The 21,856-nt window shown below is 43.0% G+C and overlaps 1 protein-coding gene across 1 annotated transcript; it reads left to right on the forward strand.

The window, feature by feature from the left end:
- Positions 1-1,490: 1,490 nt before the first annotated feature.
- TMX4 (thioredoxin related transmembrane protein 4) lies at positions 1,491-21,430 on the forward strand. The gene is made up of 8 exons (XM_059467885.1): positions 1,491-1,675; positions 9,555-9,670; positions 12,789-12,834; positions 13,426-13,554; positions 14,243-14,288; positions 15,731-15,832; positions 17,455-17,518; positions 17,949-21,430. Exons 1-8 carry the CDS (start codon positions 1,491-1,493, stop codon positions 18,224-18,226), a joined length of 966 nt encoding a protein of 321 aa, XP_059323868.1. The 3' UTR covers positions 18,227-21,430.
- Positions 21,431-21,856: the final 426 nt, after the last annotated feature.

Genomic DNA, 21,856 nt, shown 5'->3' on the forward strand with positions numbered 1-21,856 from the left:
AAAATAAACTGGTAAAGTGCAACAAAATTCACAGGTGATAAACGCTACTGTTTCCTCTGCTGAGGGAAATAAAGTGTGAGTGTTTTACCAACAGGACTTATCAGCACTGTGTTGCAGTAACTGTTATTAAATTGTTCAGCACAAGTTACTTCTATGCCAAGATAATCTCCAGCCAAACAAAGATTTTCACAACAGACAAGAAGGCAGCCTAGACCTGTACGGTGATCCCTTCTATTTTTTTTCCTGGTCAATTTACCAGGCTAACGAAAGAAGTCTATTTTCTTCATTTCTATTACTTAAGAGTACAATCATCCCACTCAAGGGCAGGGCTGCTGTTCAGAGGGACCTGAACAAGCCAGAAGGATGGGGCTGACAGGAATCTCATTGCAGTCAAGGAAAACACAGCATTATGTGTCTGGGGTGGGGTGAAGAATGCATCAAGGAGTTTTACCTCAACATGAGGAAGAAATTCTTTACGTTCAGGTTGACAAAACACCGGAAAGGCAGCCTAGGGAGGCCATGGAGCATTCCTGTCTGAAGAGATTCCAAACTCACCTGGAGGTGTAGGGGGATAGGACATAAGCAAATAAAGATAGTATAGAAAGTAATCTAAGTAAATAAGGATAGTATAGAAAGTAATCTTACCCCCTAAAGAGTTGCAGCTGAGCCAATTGTTAAGGATTAGGAGCAGGCCTGATGTTAACAGGCCACAGCTGTAGCAAATAGAGGAGTGTTATAAAAGAGTGGGTTGGGTGGTTGAGGGAACTGGAGTTAGTTAACTGCTGTGAGGACAAGGAAGAGGCAGTGCCTAGAGGAGCTGCCTACAAGGACCATCAAGGAGGTATGAAACTCTAGCAATATGGATCCCTTGCAATGAAATGACAATAAGACTCTTACACTGTAATGACAACAGGAGGTGCTCCTGTGTCACCTGCTCTGGGTGACCCTGCCTTGGTAAGGGCTTGGACAGAATCCCAAACTGCACTGGGGTTCTTATTAGCAGCAGAAAAGGAGAAAAAAGGGTGACAGCCCCTCAGAACACTCGCTTTAGGGCGATCCCGCAGCCGGGTGCCTCACAGCAGCCGCTGGAGCCATCACCGCTGTTCAACCAGCTCCCACCACACGGCGCCGGGGACGGAGTGCTCCGGAAACCTGGCCGAGAACAGTGCGAGCTGCGGCCGGAGCAGGTGCCCAGAGGCCCGCTGGAGCAGCACTCTAAGCTGGGGACCGCCCGGAGCCGGTGTCCGGCCGCTCTGGCTGTAACGGGTGGGCACAGGGACCGCTCGGGGCCGGTGCCCAGCCGTGAGGGACGGACACGGGGACCGCCCGGAGCCGGTGCTCGGCCACTCCGGCCATGAGGGCCCGGCACGGGCCCGTGCCCGGCCGTGAGGGGCGGGGCGGGCCGGAGGAGCCGCCCCTGCCCGCGCAGGCACCGCCCCCGCGGGGCCGCTCCTGCCCCGACTTCCTGAGGGCGGGCGGACGGCCCCAAGATGGCGCCGGGCCGCTGGCGCCAGGGGGGGCGGCTGGTCCGCGCTCTGCTACTCGTGGTGCTGCTGGGTCCCGCCGCCGCCTTTTCTTCGTCCTTCTACAGCCCCGGCGAGCCGCGGAGCAGCGTGCGAGTGCTGTGCGGCTCCAACTGGAGCCTGGTGTTGCAGGGCCAGTGGATGTTGGAGTTGTGAGTAGCGGCCGCTTTCCCGCCCGCCTCGGAGGCAGCGTGGCCGGGGGGGCGAGGGGGGTTCCTTGCGAGGAGTTCCCTGCGGGCATGGCCGGTGCCTGCAGCCCCGCTGTGGGGGCAAGGGGGCCGGGCCGGCCTTCCCGCCCTGCGGAGGGGCCGTGCGGCTTCCCCACGCCGGCAGCGGCTGCCCGGGCGCGGCCAGAGGGAGCAGCGGGCGGTGCCCGGTGCCCGCCCTCAGTCGGCGGGCACAGCCCGGTCTGCGGGGATGGCCGGGCAGAACCCGCCGGTTCCCGGCTGTGTGGGCACAGTCCCCAAGGTTAAACGGGTCACTCTAGACAGGGGGGCATGAGGAATATGGAATGAAGGACGTGGAGGTGTCAGAGCGAGCCCAGAGCAGGCCATCCAGTTGATCAGGGGAACGGAGCATCTCTCCTTTGAGGAAAGGTTGAGACAATTGGGGTTGTTCACCCTGGAAAAGAGAAGGCTTGGGTAACCTGACTGGGGCCTTCCAGAACCTGAAGGGAATTTACAGGGAAGATGGCGAAGGACTGTTTATAAGAGCGTGCCATGACAGACCAGGGGGGAGCACATTCAGACTATCATAGATAGTTGAGTTAAATTGGGTTTTGGGGAAGAAATTCTTTACTATGGGGATGGTGAGGCCTGGCACAGGTTGTGGATGCCCCTGGATCCCTGCAAGTGTTCGAGGCCGGGTTGAATGGGGCTTGGAGCAGAGAAAGGTGTCCCTGCCCATGGCACGGGCTTGGCACTGGATGGGTGCCAAAGTCCCCTTCCAGCCCCAACCATTCCCTGATTCAAGGTCCCCTTCCATCCCCAGCCATTCCATGATTGGAGATCCCCCTCCAGCCCCAGCCATTCTTGATCCTGTGAAGCAGCTGTCCCTCAGGTTCCCGTCTGAGTGTCCCAGGTTAAAGGGTCACTCTGGGATCAGTGTCCAGCACTGCCCCTTGCCCTGCTCCCACCAGGGCCTGGCGCTGGGTTCTGTGTGAGCTCCAAGAGGGCTGGGTTCCATAGGGAACATGTAGCAGGAGTGGGCTTCTAGAGCAGGATTACATAATATCCCAGCCTTGTCTTGAGCTCGGGGCTCTCATTCAAGGGAGATGCATCACATTTCATCAATTCTGACTGCACTGTAGCGGTGACTTTGCTTGGGACATGACACAGTGTTTGAAATGCATGTGACTTTATTTTTGGTAGAGCCCTGCTCACCTGCTTGTATTTAGAAGGGGGGAAGGGAGCTTGAGGGTTTCTTTTTAAGACAGCAGTGAGTAAAAAAGTAGTTTAAGTAGGCAGTACAGCCACGTGGTACCTGTGGGCCGTGCAGCTATAAAATAGGATTTTATTGTGGCATGTGTGCTACTCTGTGCAAGTGCTTGAGTTTAAAGCAGTTTGAACATCTGAACTCGTGCTAACTCCTAAATACTTAACTAGCTGCTTAAAGTTTTGGCTTGCCCTTGAATTTGTTTTATCTCCAGTCTCTTCTTAGCAGGATGGACTATCACCTGGGCTTTAGTGCTCAGGATCCTACTCCACCCTGGTGTTAATCAGGAATAGGTGGTGAATAGGTTAATCAGGAGTACCACGTGAATAGGTGGTAACGATCCTGAAACACCTGATAGCGACCCAGGCGTGCCAGCTGTTGTGGTTGAGCATTTAGAATGGGTTTTGTGTATCTCTTCATTTATTGGGCTCTGAAAGCTGGAGGGAAAAATAAATTTGTTTTAAATTGGAGTTTTTTTCACTTAGTCCAACGTGGAAGCGATTGTTACTGATTCATACACAGGTTGGTGAGTTTCCAGGAGGAAGGGTATTTATGGTCACTCAAAGTTTTTATTTCTAAACGCAAATATTTAAATAACTAGTGGTGTATCCCTCAGAAGAAAAGATAGAGGAATTGACTGAAGTCGGAAGTGTTTGGGGTAACAAACAATTAGAGTCCTTTGGAAGCCTTTACTGCAATTGAAAAGTTGGTTTTTGGCTTGGAGTGAGAGGTTGCTGACCAGCAATGGTGGCAGAGCTTTAGTGTTAGCTGGGCATGGTACACGTTGTTGCACTGCTTAAATCAGCCTCTAATTAATGTTATTCGGTGTTTGATGTGTGAAAGATCCCCGGGTCTCCCTGCTATTTCCCGTGGTTCATTGCTGGTGTTTTCTGCTTTTAAATGCAAATGTTACTATTGCATCTTCAGGAAAAAAAAAATATTTTCATCTGCTGCTCTTTGGAAGCCTCCTGCTGTGGTAGGAACAGGTACAGCTGCTGTTTAATGTCAGTTTTTCTATTTGGGAAAGTGGAAAATCACTGTGTAATTCCACTTTTTTGCTGTTCTCAGGTGCATAAATAGAAAAAGTTAAATTTGAAATTACTTGTGTGTGGCATCTGTAGCAGAAATGGGATTTTTCTTCCTTCACTCTCCCTAGCTGAGGTGTGTGTACTCGACTGGCTTTTTGTAAATATTCCGTTATTCATAGCTGGGAAAACTGTAGGCCCTGGAAGTGCTGCTGCATTTTATTGATAAAAATGTTTTGGAGAAGGTTCTGTATCTGCAGACATTGCACCAGCTTTTGGATGCTGTTGCTATCACAGCACACAGGTCTGGGCTGGAGTGTTGTGAGTGAGATGCTGCAATGAGCTGTGTTTAAAAGTTTCCCTCTTTTTGTAGCTGTGAGATAATGATTCATTAATATGCTGAGTTTTCTTTTTGTCTTTAATATTGTCTGTCTGGAACACAGAAAACTAATTTCTGGTCTGCTTACTTAAAAGTGCATTTTGCATTTCCAAACTTGATTTATCTTAATTTAACATCCTCTTCTTTTTGGGGCAAATTAAAACAAGCAAACAAAAAGCCCAACCTATCAATGAACTCGTTCTTTTTGTGCCTCTGGTTACAAAAGTAACTGTTTATGCTCTTGGTGCATCTGCAGTACTTCATGTGCTTGTTCCCGCTTCGGGTATTAAATGTTTTGGTTCCCCTTCGTTTCAGCACAGACTCATTGCAGTGTGCACCTGAAAAACAATGTCTTCATTGTCCATTTCAGTTCTAGCCAGGTGAAAGTCAGGAGACCAGTTAATAGTCATGCTTCTAAGGGTTATTATTCTTACAGTGTAAGAGTACTTTTATTTTTTCATTGTCGCTTACCATGGGACGTTGCCCTGCTGTCTCTGTGGCCAGCTGCTTGCAAGGGTTGAGCCTCCACCAGCACCTGTAGTCTGTAGCTTCGAGGGAGTGCTCTAAAAGTGAAATTGCATGTTTTGGTATGTGGATGGCTTAATCGGTTGCCTTGAAGTACTTTGTGTATGTAAAATCCCAAAGGATGTGCTAAATATTTAACAATTGCTGTCAGTTAAGAATTCAACAAGGTTGAGAATTTTCTGTCACTTAAAGATGTCTAGTCTCTTACTTCATGTTAGTGTCCAGGCTTTTCTTTGTCGTGTTTGTAAAAATCCCCAGCAACCCAAAACCCAATAAAAGCCAAAAAGCAGGGGGAATGAAAATCAAGTTATCAACACTGTTTTGGTTTTGAAGCCTCTGCAGCTCTGCTGGCTGAGTCCAGAGGAAGTGACCAAACATTTTATTTAATAACACACAGCTGAGTGTTGTGCAGGGCATTGGCTGAACAAAAACTGCAATAATGTGATGCTGAAATGTACTTTGTAGCAGAAACAAAACAGGTGCAGAAGGGGATGTAAAATTAAGTAGAATGATGGAACTTAATCTTCTGACACTCTAGAATAATTTGCATAAATTTTCATTGATTGATTTGCTTTCTATTTTAGAAATAATTTCTTCTTTAAAAAAAAAAGCCTTGTCTGGTTTGGAGGGGTTTGGCACTTGGTAGGAAGCTCCTTGACAGCTTCCAGGGCTTGTGTTGTGGTGATACAGATCCACAGGGGTAAATGACAGGGACCAGCTTATGTATCTTTGCCTGCCACCTGCTCACTTGGAAAGTCATTAAAAACTCACAGTTGATCTGGAGCTTTGCTTTTGTTGGCATTACAGAGCTGCCCATCCTGCCCCAAGACCTAGCTGTGTTTAGAATTGCCTTTTTTTGTTTCTCATTTTGTATGCTTGTGAGATATGTAGCAGTGAAGCAAAACTATTTAAAACAATAAAATAAGAATTTAATTCTGCTGCTGCTTTTACTATTCCATTGGGTACTGTCCCCACATTTTTGCTCTTATTAAAATAGCATTCCCAATATGAACTCCATCAAGCAGCTTGGTTTAAGGAAGTTTTGCTGTTTGCTGTTCAGCAAATCCTCTCATGCTGTATCCATGAGCTGTTTTTCCTTTTTCCTGGATTCGTGCAGCTTGCTGAAATTGCCAATCAAAGTATGGATTGGTACTCAAGGTTGCATCTGTTATTGTTGGTAATAGTGTGAGAATGCAGATAAAGTCAGTTAAATGTACTTGAAAAGGGTGGAATGGTGAATTCAGTGGCCAGGCAGGTGCAAGCAGAGAGAGAAGAGGCTCAGAGCTGGAGAATATCAGTACGTCTTAACAAAGTCTGTGTGTTTGCTGATCCGCTGGGGGTGATAGGCAGAGTGGCACCTTTGCTCAAACTGGTTGTCACTTGGCTGGGGTTTGTTGTGCTGCCTCAGTGAAGCTGCTGGTATTTGAAAGCCAAAGGTTGTTCCTTTGTGCTTTAGATCAGAGATAAATAGAAGTCAAAAGCAAAGCCTGAGTCTGAGAGCTTCAAACTTTGCTTTTCAATTGCTTTTTATATGCCCTCTGCAAAAGCTTTAGATATTGTAGTGGAGTAGGAGCAGGAGAAAACACCTGCATGCTTGGAAATAGTGATTTTAGTTGCTGCAGTGATAGATGTGTGCCCTTTTTATGGAGGGCTGGCCACGTGTGAGAGGATTTCCGCTGTAAAACTGCTGTGGAAGAGCTCTGGAAGCATCAGGAATGAGGTGTGTGTTGGGGAATGTGCAGTACCTGCTTGCAGTGAGTAGTTTGGCAGTGTGTTACTTCTAGCCGTGATGGAGATCAGCAAATTGCCTTTTAATGTGAAACAGGCTACTGAAAGCTTCCTTTCCTTAACAGAGTGCCCAAGTCTCGATTGAAATTCCAGAAGATTTTGATTTTTGACTTGGAGCAGCCTGTTTTCTTGTTACAGCTTTTGCACTGCACCCTGTGCCCTGCAGGTTGATAGGGAGGGGGATTGGGAGTGACAGCCTGAAATTTGGTGGTGGTGACAAAGTGCTCATTGTTTCCTGCCCTGCCTGGTGTTTGGCAGAAGAAATTTGGGTACTTCTGCTTTTGCCAGGGAGCTGCTCTTGCATTTTGTGCCTTGAAAAGTAACAAAGACTGCTTCCACAGCAGACACAAGGGTCTGTTTCCCTGCTCCTACAGATGATATTGTTTTCTATGAATTTAAGAATGGCAGTTGTACCTTAATTTCTTTGGAAATACTGATCTGCCACAGTTCTAAAAACCCTGTTGAAATCAAGTACTTCCCTCAGTGCTTCAGGGTGCAGAAAGTTTTTTGCAACTTTTGATAAGATGTTCAAAGTGTGGGTTATTTTACTGTTCTGTAACTTACCTCCCCTTACACTGACTCTTTCAGTATTTTAAGACTGAAAGAGACACACTAAAGCTTTGGTAAAGTAATTTATTTGTTATATCCAGGGGGCTGGCATGAATTCCTTGGTGCTGCACTACAAATGCAGACATGAAAGCTTGAGGAAGGCGAGGGTGTGGAGGTGAGCAGCAGTGGTAACTCTGGCAGAAATCTGATGTCTGTTACAAGTTGTCTCTTGAGCGTGTGGGGACAGGCTGCTTCCTGGCTGGCAAGAGTTGGATGTGTAATTTCAGGAACGTAAAGCAAATATTTTAATCCTGATTTTCTGTGCCAATGTTCAGCTGGAGTGGCTGGATCTTGCAGCATTATATGGAACTATTGCCATCCCATGTCCAATATTGATACTAAAAATTAGAAAGCCAACAACCACAGCTTTTTGTGAAATTCTGTTACATCCTGTCACTGCTGAACTGTGACATGGGTAGATTTTCATGCTGCTTTGAGCTAAAGGAAATACTTTCAACATATAAGTGTTAGTTGTGTATTGAATATTCCACTTCATTCAGGAGAAATGCTCATGCATGTCAAATGTAAATATAAATATTGATGGGGTCAAAATTTCAATTCCAAAATCAGATTAAACAGGCTAAAGGATGTATTTGTTTTGAAAATCTCATGGTGTGAATCTGAGACATCTAGAGAAGCTGGATTTAGAAAACAGTGAAGCTTCTCTTTTATTTTAGCTCAACAGCAGCTGCATTATCTGATGGATGTTTGCAGGTTCTTATCTATCAGTCAAGCCTGTATAATGAAATAATCCTGTTTGTAAAGTCCAGTACCTGCCAGACTGTTATTAAAAGCTCTCTCTGGGCCAGCAGCACAATGTAGAACATCACTGTGTGTGAGACTTGTTTCCAGCATCCTTTGGAGAGATACTGAGGGGCTGTCTCTTGGCAGGACAAGATTTATGTCCTTTTTGCAGATGCTTTCACACAGAGTGGTGTTGACTTAAAAAGACAAGATATAGGCTTTCACAGTTAGACTCATAAATTTCTAGTACAGTAATATAAAACAGGCATATTTAATTTGTGTCCTTTCAACTGCCAAGTGACAAGATTCCCTTTTTTAAATACAGGAGTTCAAAAACTACCAGAAGGTGCTCAGAGTACATCTGATTCCACCTCTTCTGTGAGAAATGACCTGTTTTACATGAAGCTTTATTCATATGAACCATCTGGGGGTTGCAGGGATACCTCTGTCTGCAGCCAGTGGGGAAGTAAGCATTCCTGAGAGCCAGAGAACAGGAATTGCCAGTCCCCAGGTCACACAGCAGGGGTGGCAGAGAAAGCAAAGGAGTGGAGAGCCTTGGGAAGGCTCCCAGGGATGGTTTTGTGCTTGGACTCTGCCCAGAAGGGAATGTGGTTCTGTGCTTTGCAATGGATGGGGAGCGTGGTGGCATCTGAGGAGCCCTGTGACCAGGACAATGTCCCTAGACTCACATTGCTTTTGCTGCCAGAAACCTCCATCCCTGCCCTGGTAAATCAGATTAAAGCCCATGAAGGTCTCTCCTCATTGGTAAAAGGCTGAGTCTGTGCATGGGCAATGGCCCCAGCTCAGTCTGTACCTCCTAGTCCTGGTTCCCTGCAGACTTGGCCCACCAAGTTAGGATAAAATACAGAAAGGTGGAAAAAGGGATTTTTATAATCAATTTTATCTGATGTTATGCTTTATATTAGCTGCTCTGTTTCCAGATTGGTATTAGCAATAGGTGCAAAATTGGTTTAATTCTTCTGATTGAGAGTGTAGAAAATGCACTCTTGAAAAGAGCACTCTTATTTTTCTGAAATGAATCCTGGGTAAAACAAGACGATAAGTATGAGCAGAAGGAATTTGATGTGTACTCTTCTTAAGTCTCATGGCTGCTCTCAAAAAGGGCATGTTGTGATGTATGAGTAGTGGGCTAAGGCAAATGCAATTTCAGGAAGTTCTGAGGTGTGAGAAATCAATACAAAATGCTGTGATGAAGGATGCTGCTTCAAAGGACAGCCTGGATTCAATAATTCAGGTAGCTGCCATGAAAATGTATTTTATTTCCTATGTAAATAGAATAAATCACAAGTGGTGAGGAGTTTGGATGTGAATTTCTCAAATCTGTGATTTGTTTTGTTCTGATAACATGGGAAGGAACATAGGGATTGATAAAAAAACTGTCTTACTCAGTGGACTTGATTAGGAAAAGCTGTAGGCTTTCCCTTTGTGATTGATGTTTGTACATTGTATGATCAACGAGCATGTGTGTAATGGAAGAATATAAAACATTTCCTGCCCTCCCCCCAGTTACGCCCCGTGGTGCCCGGCGTGTCGGCAGCTGGAGCCCACCTGGGAGAGCTTTGCCAAGGAGAGCGAGCGGCTCGGCATCGCCGTGGGCAAGGTGGATGTCACTCAGGAGCCAGGTACTGCAGCAAACACTGCTTCCGTAACTGAATTATCCAGCACAACCACCATTTGCTGTTTGTTTAGGCTTCCAAGTCAAAATCATCTTCTCCACGCTTTGTTTCTCCATACAGTTCATATTTCTGAGCCGAAGTTGATAAACTCAGTTTGAAGGATTAAAGAATTGGGGGGTGATTTGGCTTAATGCTGACTTACAAGAGGCTTATTCTCTATTTTAATCTTCTGCACTGGAAGCTGTTGCCTGTCTCGTTCCTCCAACCTGTCTGCAGAAGATTCCAGCTCTGTAGCTTCCCATTAGGAGAATTTCAGGGTGTGATAGAGCAATCCTGCTTTGAAGTTGCTAACTGTTTCCAGCATATTGCATGCTTATTGATGCTTTAATTGTGGCAGTGCTTTATATTACAGATGTTATTGCTGTTTCCTGTTGGTGATGCACATATGCAAATATGTTTATAAAAACATTTCCCTAACTGTTCACAGAATCGTGAGTGCAATCTAATTTATTCCTTTGGTGACTCCCTTCCAAGTTTTGAGTGTGTCTTTGTACAAGCAATATTAATATTGTATAAACCTCTGCATCTCCTGAGAATGCTTCATGCTTGCTTGGGCTTTAAGGGGATAAAGGATTTTATCAGCAGTATCAAAAGACTAGTAGATGAGATGTTATTAGAAACAAAAAGCCAGACTTCACTGATTCTTCTTTGTTTTTGCTAATAAACACATTTTGAAAAATGTGTTTATTAGTTGAATACATGCTGAACAGATTTACTGTGTCAAAACTGTTGTCTCAGAATCAGCAATCTAAATTGACAAGAAAAATGCCATCATTTCTAGACCCTGTGTAGGTTCATGTCTTGTTAAAAGTTCACAAGTAGAGAAAAAATCTGGTATCAAAATGCTGCCTATACTAGTCATTATATAGTGTTATAAACAGATGAGTTTTAATATTGCCTTGTTTAAATAGATGTAACCTAATACTTGGATTTCTAATGTTGCTGAGAGTCCTGACCCCTAAGCATGGTTTTTTCCTGAGTCCAAGGACTGACCTAAATGATGAATTTGTACCAAAGCTCATGTAATTCACCTCCAACATCCAGCTCAGCCCTGGGAGCTGCAAGCACTTCTAGAAGTAAGGAATGCTCAAACTGGAAAACAAACATTTATTATGTGTTTGACCTTTGGTACTGATGTAATTTGGAAGGTATGAGTTTCTATGGAGCTCTCCAAAGTTACTGAGGTATTTTTACTGTGGGCTTTGCATCAGCCTTTCAGTTGTGTTTAAGTGCTCTGTCTCCTTTCTTGATTGCACAATGGTACTTCAATTAGTCTCAGTTATGTAACCCCTTCATTGAATTGAAAGTAGTCAAAATGTGTTAAATTAGGGGAAAACCACGAGATGAGTGCAGAGTTACATAAAATTGCACTTCCCAAAGCAGAGGAGAAAGTGGCCATTCATGGGGCTTAATTGCAGGAGATGGCTGAAGAATGAATCCAGCAGAGTCTTAATGGCTTCACAGCACATTTCAGTCCTCGATGTTCCAGCCTTAAAGTGCTTCCTCTTGCCTCATCTTCTGCATTGGAACATTCGGTGTGGAACAAGCACATAGTGCAGATGCTTCTGGACCCTTAAATTCTGCATATTTGTGGTGCCTTTTTAAAGCTCCTGATCACATTTACCTGTCAATTACAACAAGACTTCTTGGATCTTCTGTGTCTTCTTTGAGTAGTTGTTGGTTGAAAGTAGTTGGATGACAGCTCTATTCTTTGTACATTTTTGGAGGTGTGCATATGTCTGAAATACCTCAGATAAAAGGGTTTTTAAATGTTTGATTAACTGCTGATTTCATAGTGGATGTCACTTTCTCATTCGCAGATGCTGTACTGTAACAATTCAAGATTGTATTCAACAGGCACCAAAATGATTTAATGTGTTCTTAAATTTTGTAGCTGACTCCCATCTGGTTTTGCCAATCTAGGGAGGTGCCTTAGATAACCAGCAAACCTCCAACAAAAATATTGGAGATGGTTAGATGCATTTCATAACTTATAGATTTCAGATTTGCTTCTGAGGTGTTCACTCCAGGATAGGCCACAGGTGAGAGGTTTGAGCTGTTTTATTTCCTTTGCCTGAGTGGCATTTGTAAGAACTTGAAAAAGCCTGTCAGTGTTCCCATGACTTTCTCTGTTGTTAAGCTAATTATGTTCTTTGTGACTCTCCACCCACTTTTCCTTGTGCAGCTGTGCTGTCTGCTTTATTAATTGTGCTGCTACACTTGTGGGTTTGTTTGCTTTATCTCTCCCTGTGCTGGCACAACTTTTAGCTGTTCCAGAAAGTTTTTCATCACCTTGCCTCTTGTAGCAATACAGGCAGAGAGCTTGAAAGATGAGGTAAAGAAGCTTTCCTTTCTGGGACTTTGAAGATCATTTGCTTTACATGTCTTCAAACAAAATACCAAACAACAAAAAAAGCCATAACCCTTTTTTTGCCTATTCCACTGAGTAATTCACACTGAGGAAAACATTACCAGTGAAACTTTTAAAAATACCTGCTTTATTTCAGTATGGCTCATCTTTGTCTCTAAAGGCAGAAACCCTCTTGCTACAATATTTTTCCATGGCTGATTCTGTTGCCTAGAGCTGTTTGCTTTATTGAAGGCTGCATAAGGCCTTCATTTCCCAGAGGATTTTCACAGACTTTTCTAAAAGGCAAAGTTAAATAACCATACTCTTTACACTGGTACTTGAGATGACTTGCATTGCTGCCTACTGGAATTCAGCCCTCCCTGATGGACTCTGAGTGCATCTAATGCTGGGCTGGTGCAAAACTTCAACTGTGTGCAAATACTGAGGAGACAAATCCACTGATGAGAAAAAATACCTCTCAGTAAACAAACATCCTTCAAACTAAACATCATTCCTTCATTTATAACCAATATTCAGTATCTGTTACTGTTTGTAGCAAATGTGAGGACAGACTGTTAACCTGTATTTACAAAACAATGGTGAAAGCTGTGCAGCCTGCTCTGAAATACAGACATGTTGCTATTTATAGGTAAGTCAGAATGCTGAGAAATTTCAATGTTACTGAACTGTTTGTGTGTTTTCTTTCCTTTCTAGGCTTGAGTGGTCGTTTCTTTGTCACAACACTTCCTACAATTTACCAGTAAGTGTGTCATACTGGAAACTGCAGCTGTTGTCATTTGATTTAATATATAACTGCAAAGTAGGGGAAATGAAGGAATAGTGACTTTCAATTTCAGCTCAGGTTATTGTAGCTTTGATTGCATGATGGTATCCTTATGTGAGGCTTTTCTTTAGTTTAAATGACTTTACTAAGTTTCCCTGTTATCCATACTGCTAAAAATGGAGCAGAGAAGACATTTGCTGTATCTCATCTCCAATAAGGTGATGCCATCCTTAAAGTATTGAACCCTTCATTAAGTCAGAATATTATGAGTTGTGCAGATACACAAATACATAGATATGTGCACTTTTAATTCTGACTGGTATTTAGAAACGGTCTTGTTGTTAACCTCACGTGCTTTGTGTATTTGCTCTAGTGCCAGTGAACATTTAAGAAAAATAGCAGCTTTATAAATGGCAGAACCCTGTGCTGTTTAAAACCTGAGATTTTCCATGCTGGATTGCAGTTCCCAAACTCTCGCTCTGAGCCAGTGAGATCTGTGGTGTGTGGGGTTTGGGTGGGATTTCCCCCGGATTTGGGGCTGTGTGTGCTGATGGGTTTGTTTTGCAGCGCCAACGATGGAGTGTTCCGCAGATACCGCGGCTCCCGCACCCTGGAGGATCTCCAAGGCTACATCCTGGAGAGGAAATGGGAAGCTGTGGAGCCTGTGGCAGGATGGAAGTCTCCATCTTCTATAATGTAACACTTGGTTTTTGTTAACAAGAGCAATGTTTCATATCTCTGTGTTCTCTGAGGGTCTTGTATTGACAGTTTAAAGACAAAAGGCCTGTATTCCTTGGGCTTGCAGAAGCCATCAGTATTGACAGGCTGATCCCCAGCTTCTCACCTATACAGGCAGCTTATTTTCTGCATTTGCTTTTGTTTGTGTCTGCTGGGGCTTGTTTATGTCATATTTGAAAAGAGATTAAAAGAAAAAATACAGGTGCTGATCATTATGTAAAGTGGCATTTCTAATATCTGCTGAGTCCTGGAATCAAGTGTGTGTTTATGTAAATTACTGCTTCATGACTTCTGGCTACTGCTACTTTAGCTTTAGGGTTTCTTGTTTATTTCTCTACAAGAGAGACTTTTGTCTCCCTTTGGAGTAGCAAAGAGTGTGGTGCTTACAGGATGCATAAGAACTTCTTTGTAGAAAGAGGGATTTGCTTAGAAATATTGTAGAAAGCTTGCATGGCACAAAGGATGAACCAAAGATGTGAGTGGCCTGCAGTTCCTTCTGGCTGAAGCCATTATGTATAAATTCACATCAGAGATCCAGAGAGTCTTTATTTTCCATGTGAGAAGGAAGAGGAGCTGTAGGATATTTGGGGATGGGGAGAGGAGCTGCAGGAGCTGTGAACCTGTCCTTTCATTTCCTTGTTTTCAGGATGCATGGCATGGCAGGGCTGTTTCACTTCTCAGGATGGATCAGGGTAAGTAACTGTGTGGTGTTTTCCATACTCCTTTTTATGCTTAGAATAATCATATGTTTAAAAGTCATTATGACTGAATATTTTTATTTTCTTTTTATGGGAGCTGCATCATGTGTTGCACAGGAAAAGGGAGGGCCAGGGAGTTTTTTAGTAATAATTTCTGGGTCTGGGGTTCAAACTGGCAACACCGCTTGTGTAGGAACACGATGAATTTGGATAATAGAGTAATTATCAGAAGTAAAGGAGAAATGCTTGGCTACACTGTGTGCTTTAAAATATTAAAGCATATTTTACACTACAGTATTTCAAGATGCTTTAATTTGGGAGCTATCAAAGTTTTTCCATGGCATCCAAATAGTGAGGATTTTCAGTTTCTGGTTAGGAAGCATCCTCTTAAGACCTTTGAGTCAGTGAGATTGAGACACTGTATTTGATTGCAGCAAAATGTTACTATTGTAATATGTGCTTCAGACAGGAAACATAGTTGAGAGTTGGAACAAGTTTGTATCACTTTTACTGAGCATCAAACTAACATAGAATCAAGCAGAGCTCTGAGCTGTGTATCTTTGATTCTCTCACTGGATAATATTTACTTTTTATAGCCTTCTGGTGTTTCTCTCCCATGGTTGCTCTGAAATGGTGTTGTTTCTCTATAGTCTCCTTCCTGAAAGATTAACTGTCCTGGGAAGAAACCTCTATTTTGTGTTCCACTCTGATGAATATTTCAGGTGTATGTTTCCTCACTCCTCCTGCTCTGCTGTCTTTGCTTAGGCCTTAACAAATATCAGAAGATGTTCTGACATTTAAAAAGAAGGCTCTGGAATTTTTGTGTTTAAACTGCTGTAAGTGTTGTTTGTGGTTTGTTTTGAGGGAGATTTAAGGTCATAATTGACCTCCCACCAGCTCACTGACTCCAAGTGCTGCTTGACTCAGCCAGTTAAATTTGTAGGTTTGAGGAACAGATCAAAGTTTGAAAGAAGTCTTAATATTGTATTTGGGTTATTTAAATTTAGTAGTGAAATAATTTGTTTAGTGTATGCTTAGAGTGTATGGCTCCTATTAAGAGCTGAAAAATCTTAAGGAAGAGCAGAATGGTTTGATTTTAGTGAATGAACAGATGCCACCTAAGGATGAAGGATGTTGTGGTACTCTGCTGCAGAGCTCCCCATCCATCCTTCTTCAGTGAAGGTTATGTGTGGCATCTGTAATGCTGAGTGTCTCAGGGAGAAGCAATTGTGCATCCTCTGCTTAAAAAGCCTTTTCATGTGAACAAATCAGTAAAAACCCCCAAGATTTAATGGTGTCAAAAGGGGAAGACTTCAATATAGATACTGTTAAATGAAAGCTATTAATCAGACAGCAATGCATGTAATGGTGTTGGCTGTAGAAATCCTAAGTGGTTTTAGGTATGAAATTATTAACTGTCTTGTTCTAATTTCCAGCAAATTCATAACTACCTCACTGGCACTCTTGGAGTTCATGTTTGGGTTTCCTATGCCATCTTCATCCTAGCTACCTTACTGATTGGCCTGCTCTTAGGTTTGGTAAGAAAACATTACTTTTCCTCAGTTAACTAGAACTCTTGCTTTCCATTATCTTGTGAAAAAAATAAAACCAACTTTGCTCATAAGATATACTTAAATATACCTTGCTTTAATAATATATTACTGAGTACTAATATCTCTTCCCTGTGACACCCAGAGTGTGAGAGTGGGTTAAAGCTGTGCCAGGGAGGTTTAGATGGACATGAAGAAGCAGAGGGTGGTGGAACACTGCAGAAGGCCCCCCAGAGAGGTAGTCAGTGCCCCAGGCCTGTCCCTGGTCAAGAAGCATTTGGACAGAGCCCTCAATACAAATCAGGTCACCTTCTTATGAAATCTTATCAAATTCTTATTAAATGCTTCAGTTTAGATTTGTTCAGTCCATCCACTAGAGGACTGATTCCTGTGTTGGCCTTTTTGTATCTAAGACTTTTCTACTTAAGAGTGGAAAGTGTGGTCAGAGTTGGTCAGGACTGCTGCTTGGGTCAGCAGTGTAAGGGTTCTGCCACGCTGTTACTCAAAATCAGAGGATGAAAATGTTTTTTAAGGCTTTGGAGATCTGGGGGTTTAGGTTTTTTCAGGTTAGTGGCCTGTTCCACAAGCACATTCTGCAACTGCAAGGACAGTTCACACAGTTCTGCTGGTAACTGGTTCAGCCTGCTGCTAGGTCACTGTTCCTTGCAGGATGTGTAAAAGTTATTTCTTTTATGTGGATCTCTGATGTTCAGCCCAAATATTAGTGAAATAAAGAAAAATTTTGTCAATGTATTTCCCAGTAGTTCTGGGGAGTGATTTCAAAGCAGTTGAAATCTGAATTTAAGCAAAACCATGTTTTATACTCAATGTGTGTGTGTAGAATTCTTGTATACAAGCAAATGTTTTTGATTATTCAATTTCAACAGCTTTCATTTTTCTAGATGGTAGATTTTCACCAGATGAGAGCAAAACAAGTTAGTATAACTAGGAGCAAGTGAATATCATGTTTTAAAAGAAACTCTGTACTCCTTCACTAAAAATACCCCAACTGAAAAAGCTGAAAAAATGTGCAGTTCATCCCTCAGCTCTTTCCAAAAAGCTTTTCAATGATTGAAATATATTTCTTTCACATGATGTCAGCTCTGTCTTTTTTTGTGCACTATTCTTAGCATGTGACAGTGAGGCACAAATGTCTTCCTTGCATTTTGAGTTCTGCACTGGGCTGGTCAAATAATGAGCACAAAAGGTGGAACACACACCTGTACTGGAGAGCCAGGGATAGGAATGGATTAACATCCCAAAATACAGGAAATCTTGACCAAGATTTTTTCATAAATTTTCAGAAAGTAAAAATTCTCAAACTGTGTTCTGAGCTGTTCTTCAGCTGTGAGCAGTGTCAGTACTAAATAAATTTAGGCAAGTAGGAGGCAGAAAATGGGTAGTAGAAGGTAGGGGAATGCTGGTTAGTACACATTGAGAATGCACTTTTTTCCATGTTTTTATTTAGTTCTTATCTCTAAGCAAGATAACACAATTTTGTGAATTGGATTGCGCATATCTATCTAAAAGGAATGAGTGCAGGGACTTTTGCAATTGCTAATAAATGCCATTTTTATTATTGCTAATAAATGCCTTTTTCCTTTCCACAGGTCCTGGTTTTGATTTCAGACTGCCTCTGCCCAGCCAAGTCAAAACACTTGGCAGAAACTCCTGGTAAGAACTCTTCTGAGAGGCTGAGGAGCTGTAGTTTCAGGTGTAAATTTGTAGGAGGAAGGGCAACACACTGTTCAGATCTTAGCTGTGAACCAATAACCCAGGAGCCAAGTAAAACTGGTTTGTCTTTGGTTTGTAACTCAGTGGAATAAAATCCAAGTCCATCTGTGCCTGACATGCAAGGAAAAGTAATGGAAGTGAGGAGAAATCTACTGAAGATTTAAGGAAATAACTGAGAAATAAGGAAAAGTTTTCAGTGACAGAACGGTTCAGGTCAGAAGGGACTTTAAGCATCACCTGGTTCCAATCCCAGCTGGAATAATAATTGTGATCCCTTATAATAATGTCCATCAGTGTTTCAGAGCGTGTCCCTGCAGCTCAGGAAGGCTTTGCTGTGGGTCAGTCTAACTGCAGTCTCTGCTTTGTTTAGAGGAAGCCATCAGCAAGGAGAACGTGGAGAACGCGGCGCTGGAGGAGCCCGACGAGGCCGCGCGGCTCTCTGCAGATGAGGCCGCTGATGTCAATGACCTCTCAGATGGAGAAGATGCAGCAAACTCCAGTGCTGATGAGTCAGAGGAGGATTTAGCACTTGGAAAAGAATCAGGGGGAGAAGAGACAGAAGACTTGAGCGAGCAGCCTGTAGCTGAATCAGAGACTGAAAGCACAGTGAGGCAGCGGAAGAGTCAGGGTGCTGAGAAGGAACTATAGCTTCCCCTGTGGTGTCTCTTGTACACCTGGACCAAAGAAGTGTCAGACCCCTCCGGGTCTGAAGCTGGAGCTTACACTTGATTTGTCGTTGGTGTTTACGCAAAGCTCTGCTCTGCCAGCAGGCTCCTCTTTTTTTAAGCTTAGTACTTGCTTACTTTCTTTGATAAGCACATTTGCTGTGTGTTGTGTGACCTTAGCCATGACAATCAGAATCAATGTCTTATCTGTTCCATGTCCTCAGAGAAAAAGGGGGTGTCAGCCTCAGTTCACCAGCTCTGAAATGATCATTGTGTGTGTCCCTCTAAGGACTGACCTGGGCAAGATCAGGACTTTTAACTCCGCGGTAGCTTGGCAGGATTGTGACTTTTCTGTCTGAGTGTTGATTGTTCCCAAATGCCACAGAAGCACAGAGACAATTCACTAGTGAAAGGAGGCACTTTACTGGTCTTCTATCAGAAATGTTGTGTACCATGGGTTTGTTTTTATCACTTTCAGCTGAAGCACCTTTCTATTTGCATTTGTTTCGGAAGTTGATCCTGCAGCTCATCCCCAGATGTGTCAGTTTTTGGTGATCCAGAGGCTGTGCAGCTTGAGTTGTTTGACCCAAGGAGTTGGAGTAATTAAAAACCTCAGGCAGAAAGAGAGTGGCAGCTAAATGTTTAAAATGTGTTGGAACTTTTAGAAATTTTAAAGGAAATTATTTTGGTTGGGAGAAATTTTGCCAAAGCACAACTACTTTTTTTTTTTTCTTTTGGTAATTTATTCCCATCAGGAGATTGCAGCAGGAAATGCTCACTTGGGAGTCATTAAGTTGTGTTTATCATGCCAGTACAAGTTTGTCATGTGCAGTGCAGCCCTGCCATTTCCAGCTTGGAATGCTTTTGGCAGAGCTCAGGCTGCTTTAGTGATGCTATCTGAAGAGGCACTTAGGGTTTTACCTTTGATCGCAGTTCTACTTCTGCAATCATCACATTGGGGAAATAAAGGGGACACAGGTGGACAGGGATGAGGAGCTTTGGGTTTTGCTGCTTCTATCAGAAAAATATGCACGTGTTGAACTGTGTAAAGTGAAATTGGCTTGTCAGGTAGACAGCATTAGGTGTGGTTAGACTTGTGTCATTAAACATATCAGCGTATCACTCCTTTGGGTTACTGTGTAAGTCTTTTTTAGTGAGGAGAACCCTCCATGAGATTCTGTATATTCCTGCTTTGTTGATGTATGACCATGAGCGTAAGATGTGTCCTAATCTTGATATTATTTTAAAAAATATATATATGTTGCATAAAACTTGCTAACATGCATGAATTTTGTCTTGTTCTTCAAGAATGAAGAGTAGTCAGAGATGAGATCATCTCTTATTAGAAGCTGCAAATGCAAAATGCTGGTTTCCTTTGAGACTGAGATTAATAGGGGCAATTTGTGTTGAAAGCTGTTTTGTTGTTTTTTAATACTTACAAAGAACATAATTGCCAAGAAGATCAACTCTCCCATCTATGTCCTGTCCCAAATGTTTTCAAACCATATGGTAGAAACTCTGCATTTGTCTGGTAGACCTGCTCAAAGAAGAAAATGATACTGCATATCCTGAATTTGAACTTTGTTAAGGAGTACTCCCAGTCTGGAGTTTGATTTCCATGTAGTGGACACCTGTAAATGTGCTTTTATGTAGGTGTAAACACAGACTTGGTGATATCTACACATTGCACTATGTTGAGAAGAGCTCGTGGTGTTTGCTGTTGTCCCATGTAAGTGGGAGGTGTAAAGCTGACCCAGCAGTAGGTGAGGCACACAGCAGCCTGTCAAAAGCTACACTTCTGTCTGCAGAAACCAGGAAAACTTTGTGGCCACTACAGCGTGAAGAGAAGAACTGTGCACTTGGAAGACAAAGAGGTGTTCTCAAGAGTTGGGTTTCCCTCTGGATTTCACAAACAAACAAACCCACAGATGGCACTTTGTCCTCAAAGGCATGTGGTCTGAGAGATGCTGTGGGAGAGATCAGATGCCCCTTTGTGGTGTGTCTGAATTCTCTGCTCATGTTTCCTCTGTCCTGGCACATCACAGTTGGGTTTGCGTTATTAAAGCAAAGATAGGAAGCGTTTTCCATCATGGCAGACTGAGCTGTAAGATCACTGAGCAGGGGTTAAGTAAGCAGGCAGCAGTGACAGCAGCTTTGATCTGTCTGGTGAATCTAGAAAGGAGCTTGGTCAGACTTCTGAGGGTTCTTAACATAGCATGGATGTTCTTCCTGTGTTTTCATGAGTAAAGTGGGGAGTACTAGTGCTGGCTGGGTTTGACCCTATTTGCTGTGCATTGGTGTGTCTTAAAGATCACTGAACTGTGGCTAAGGCTTTGCTTAGAAAAGGTGACACTGTGCAACCATGGATCTCTCCAACTTAACTTTACATTTGTAGGAAAATTACTGTAGTGTGATACTGGAGATAGTCAGCTTTGACTAATGTTTATCAGGGAAACAGCAGGCAGCAAACACTGTAAAGGTAAATTTGTGTTTAACAGTAAAACAATTGGCTGTGCAGTAGGAGTCTCATGTTAATATACTTTCAGGATCAGGTATTTTTCCACTAAAACACATTTTAATTGAATCATGTGAGTAGTGCTAATGAGACCATGACAATAGTTTTAAACTTGGTGTGTTTCCAAAAAGTCAGGATCAACCTTTTGTGCAATCTGGGTGTACTGTTATCTCTGTTCTGTGAGGATTAATCATGAAGAAATGGAAATTGTTCTTGCAACCTCAGTATAGACAAAAGGGCCTTGGAGAAGCTGCTGCTGGCACTGTTCAAAATGTTCTGATGAAGGATGGGGCCTTAAGGCTTGTGAACTAGAGCTGTGTGTCAAAATTAATTTGAAATTGTTGAGAGGCAATTTAAATATCAATAGGGCTGCATGCCACTGGAATGGGAATGCTTAACAGCACCTCATGGAAAAAATCTGGCAGGTTCCTTTTTCAAGAGGCTGGAAATCCATCCAGCATTCCAAACCTCCTGTCCTTGGGATCTGTGTGAAACTTGTATGAGTGTCTTGGAATGCTCTGTATCTACTGCCCCTGTGGGAGTGGCACGTGTTATGTGGGTTTTCTTCTTGCAAATGTTACACAGGGTTGTCTGTTACATCAAAGTGTTGCAAATTTATACTTAGGCGTATTTTTACTGAAATGCCACATAAAATTTTGTATTTATGACCTGCTTGGAGTCATTTTCATTTCCTCAGTGCAGAGTTGGCTCATCTGTGTCATTAACAAAAGGATTGGGGTTTTTTAAAATAATGCTGATCTTCCAATTAATTATAGATGCGGTGACTTGTGAAAATTCCTTAAAATCTTTAAAAGGAACCTGGACATCAATGAATTGCTTCCCTTTGGAGGGTTTCCCTAGAGGAACCCAGGGCTCTCAGAGGTTCAGAATGGAGCTGGGCAGGACAGCAAAACCTAACCCTTAAAGGCTTCACCTGCATGTGAGTTAGCTCTTTCCCTCCCTGAGAAATCCCGACTCTGCCGAAGCTGTGCTGACACCCTCTGGGATTTGGAGCCCAGCAAGAAATGTGCAGACCTCAAGAGCCATCCTCAGGATGTGGTTCACATTCCAGGCAGTGCTGCAGGATGGGCTGTAGGG

This window comes from Ammospiza nelsoni, chromosome 3 (assembly GCF_027579445.1).
Source record: "Ammospiza nelsoni isolate bAmmNel1 chromosome 3, bAmmNel1.pri, whole genome shotgun sequence".
NCBI lineage: Eukaryota > Metazoa > Chordata > Aves > Passeriformes > Passerellidae > Ammospiza > Ammospiza nelsoni.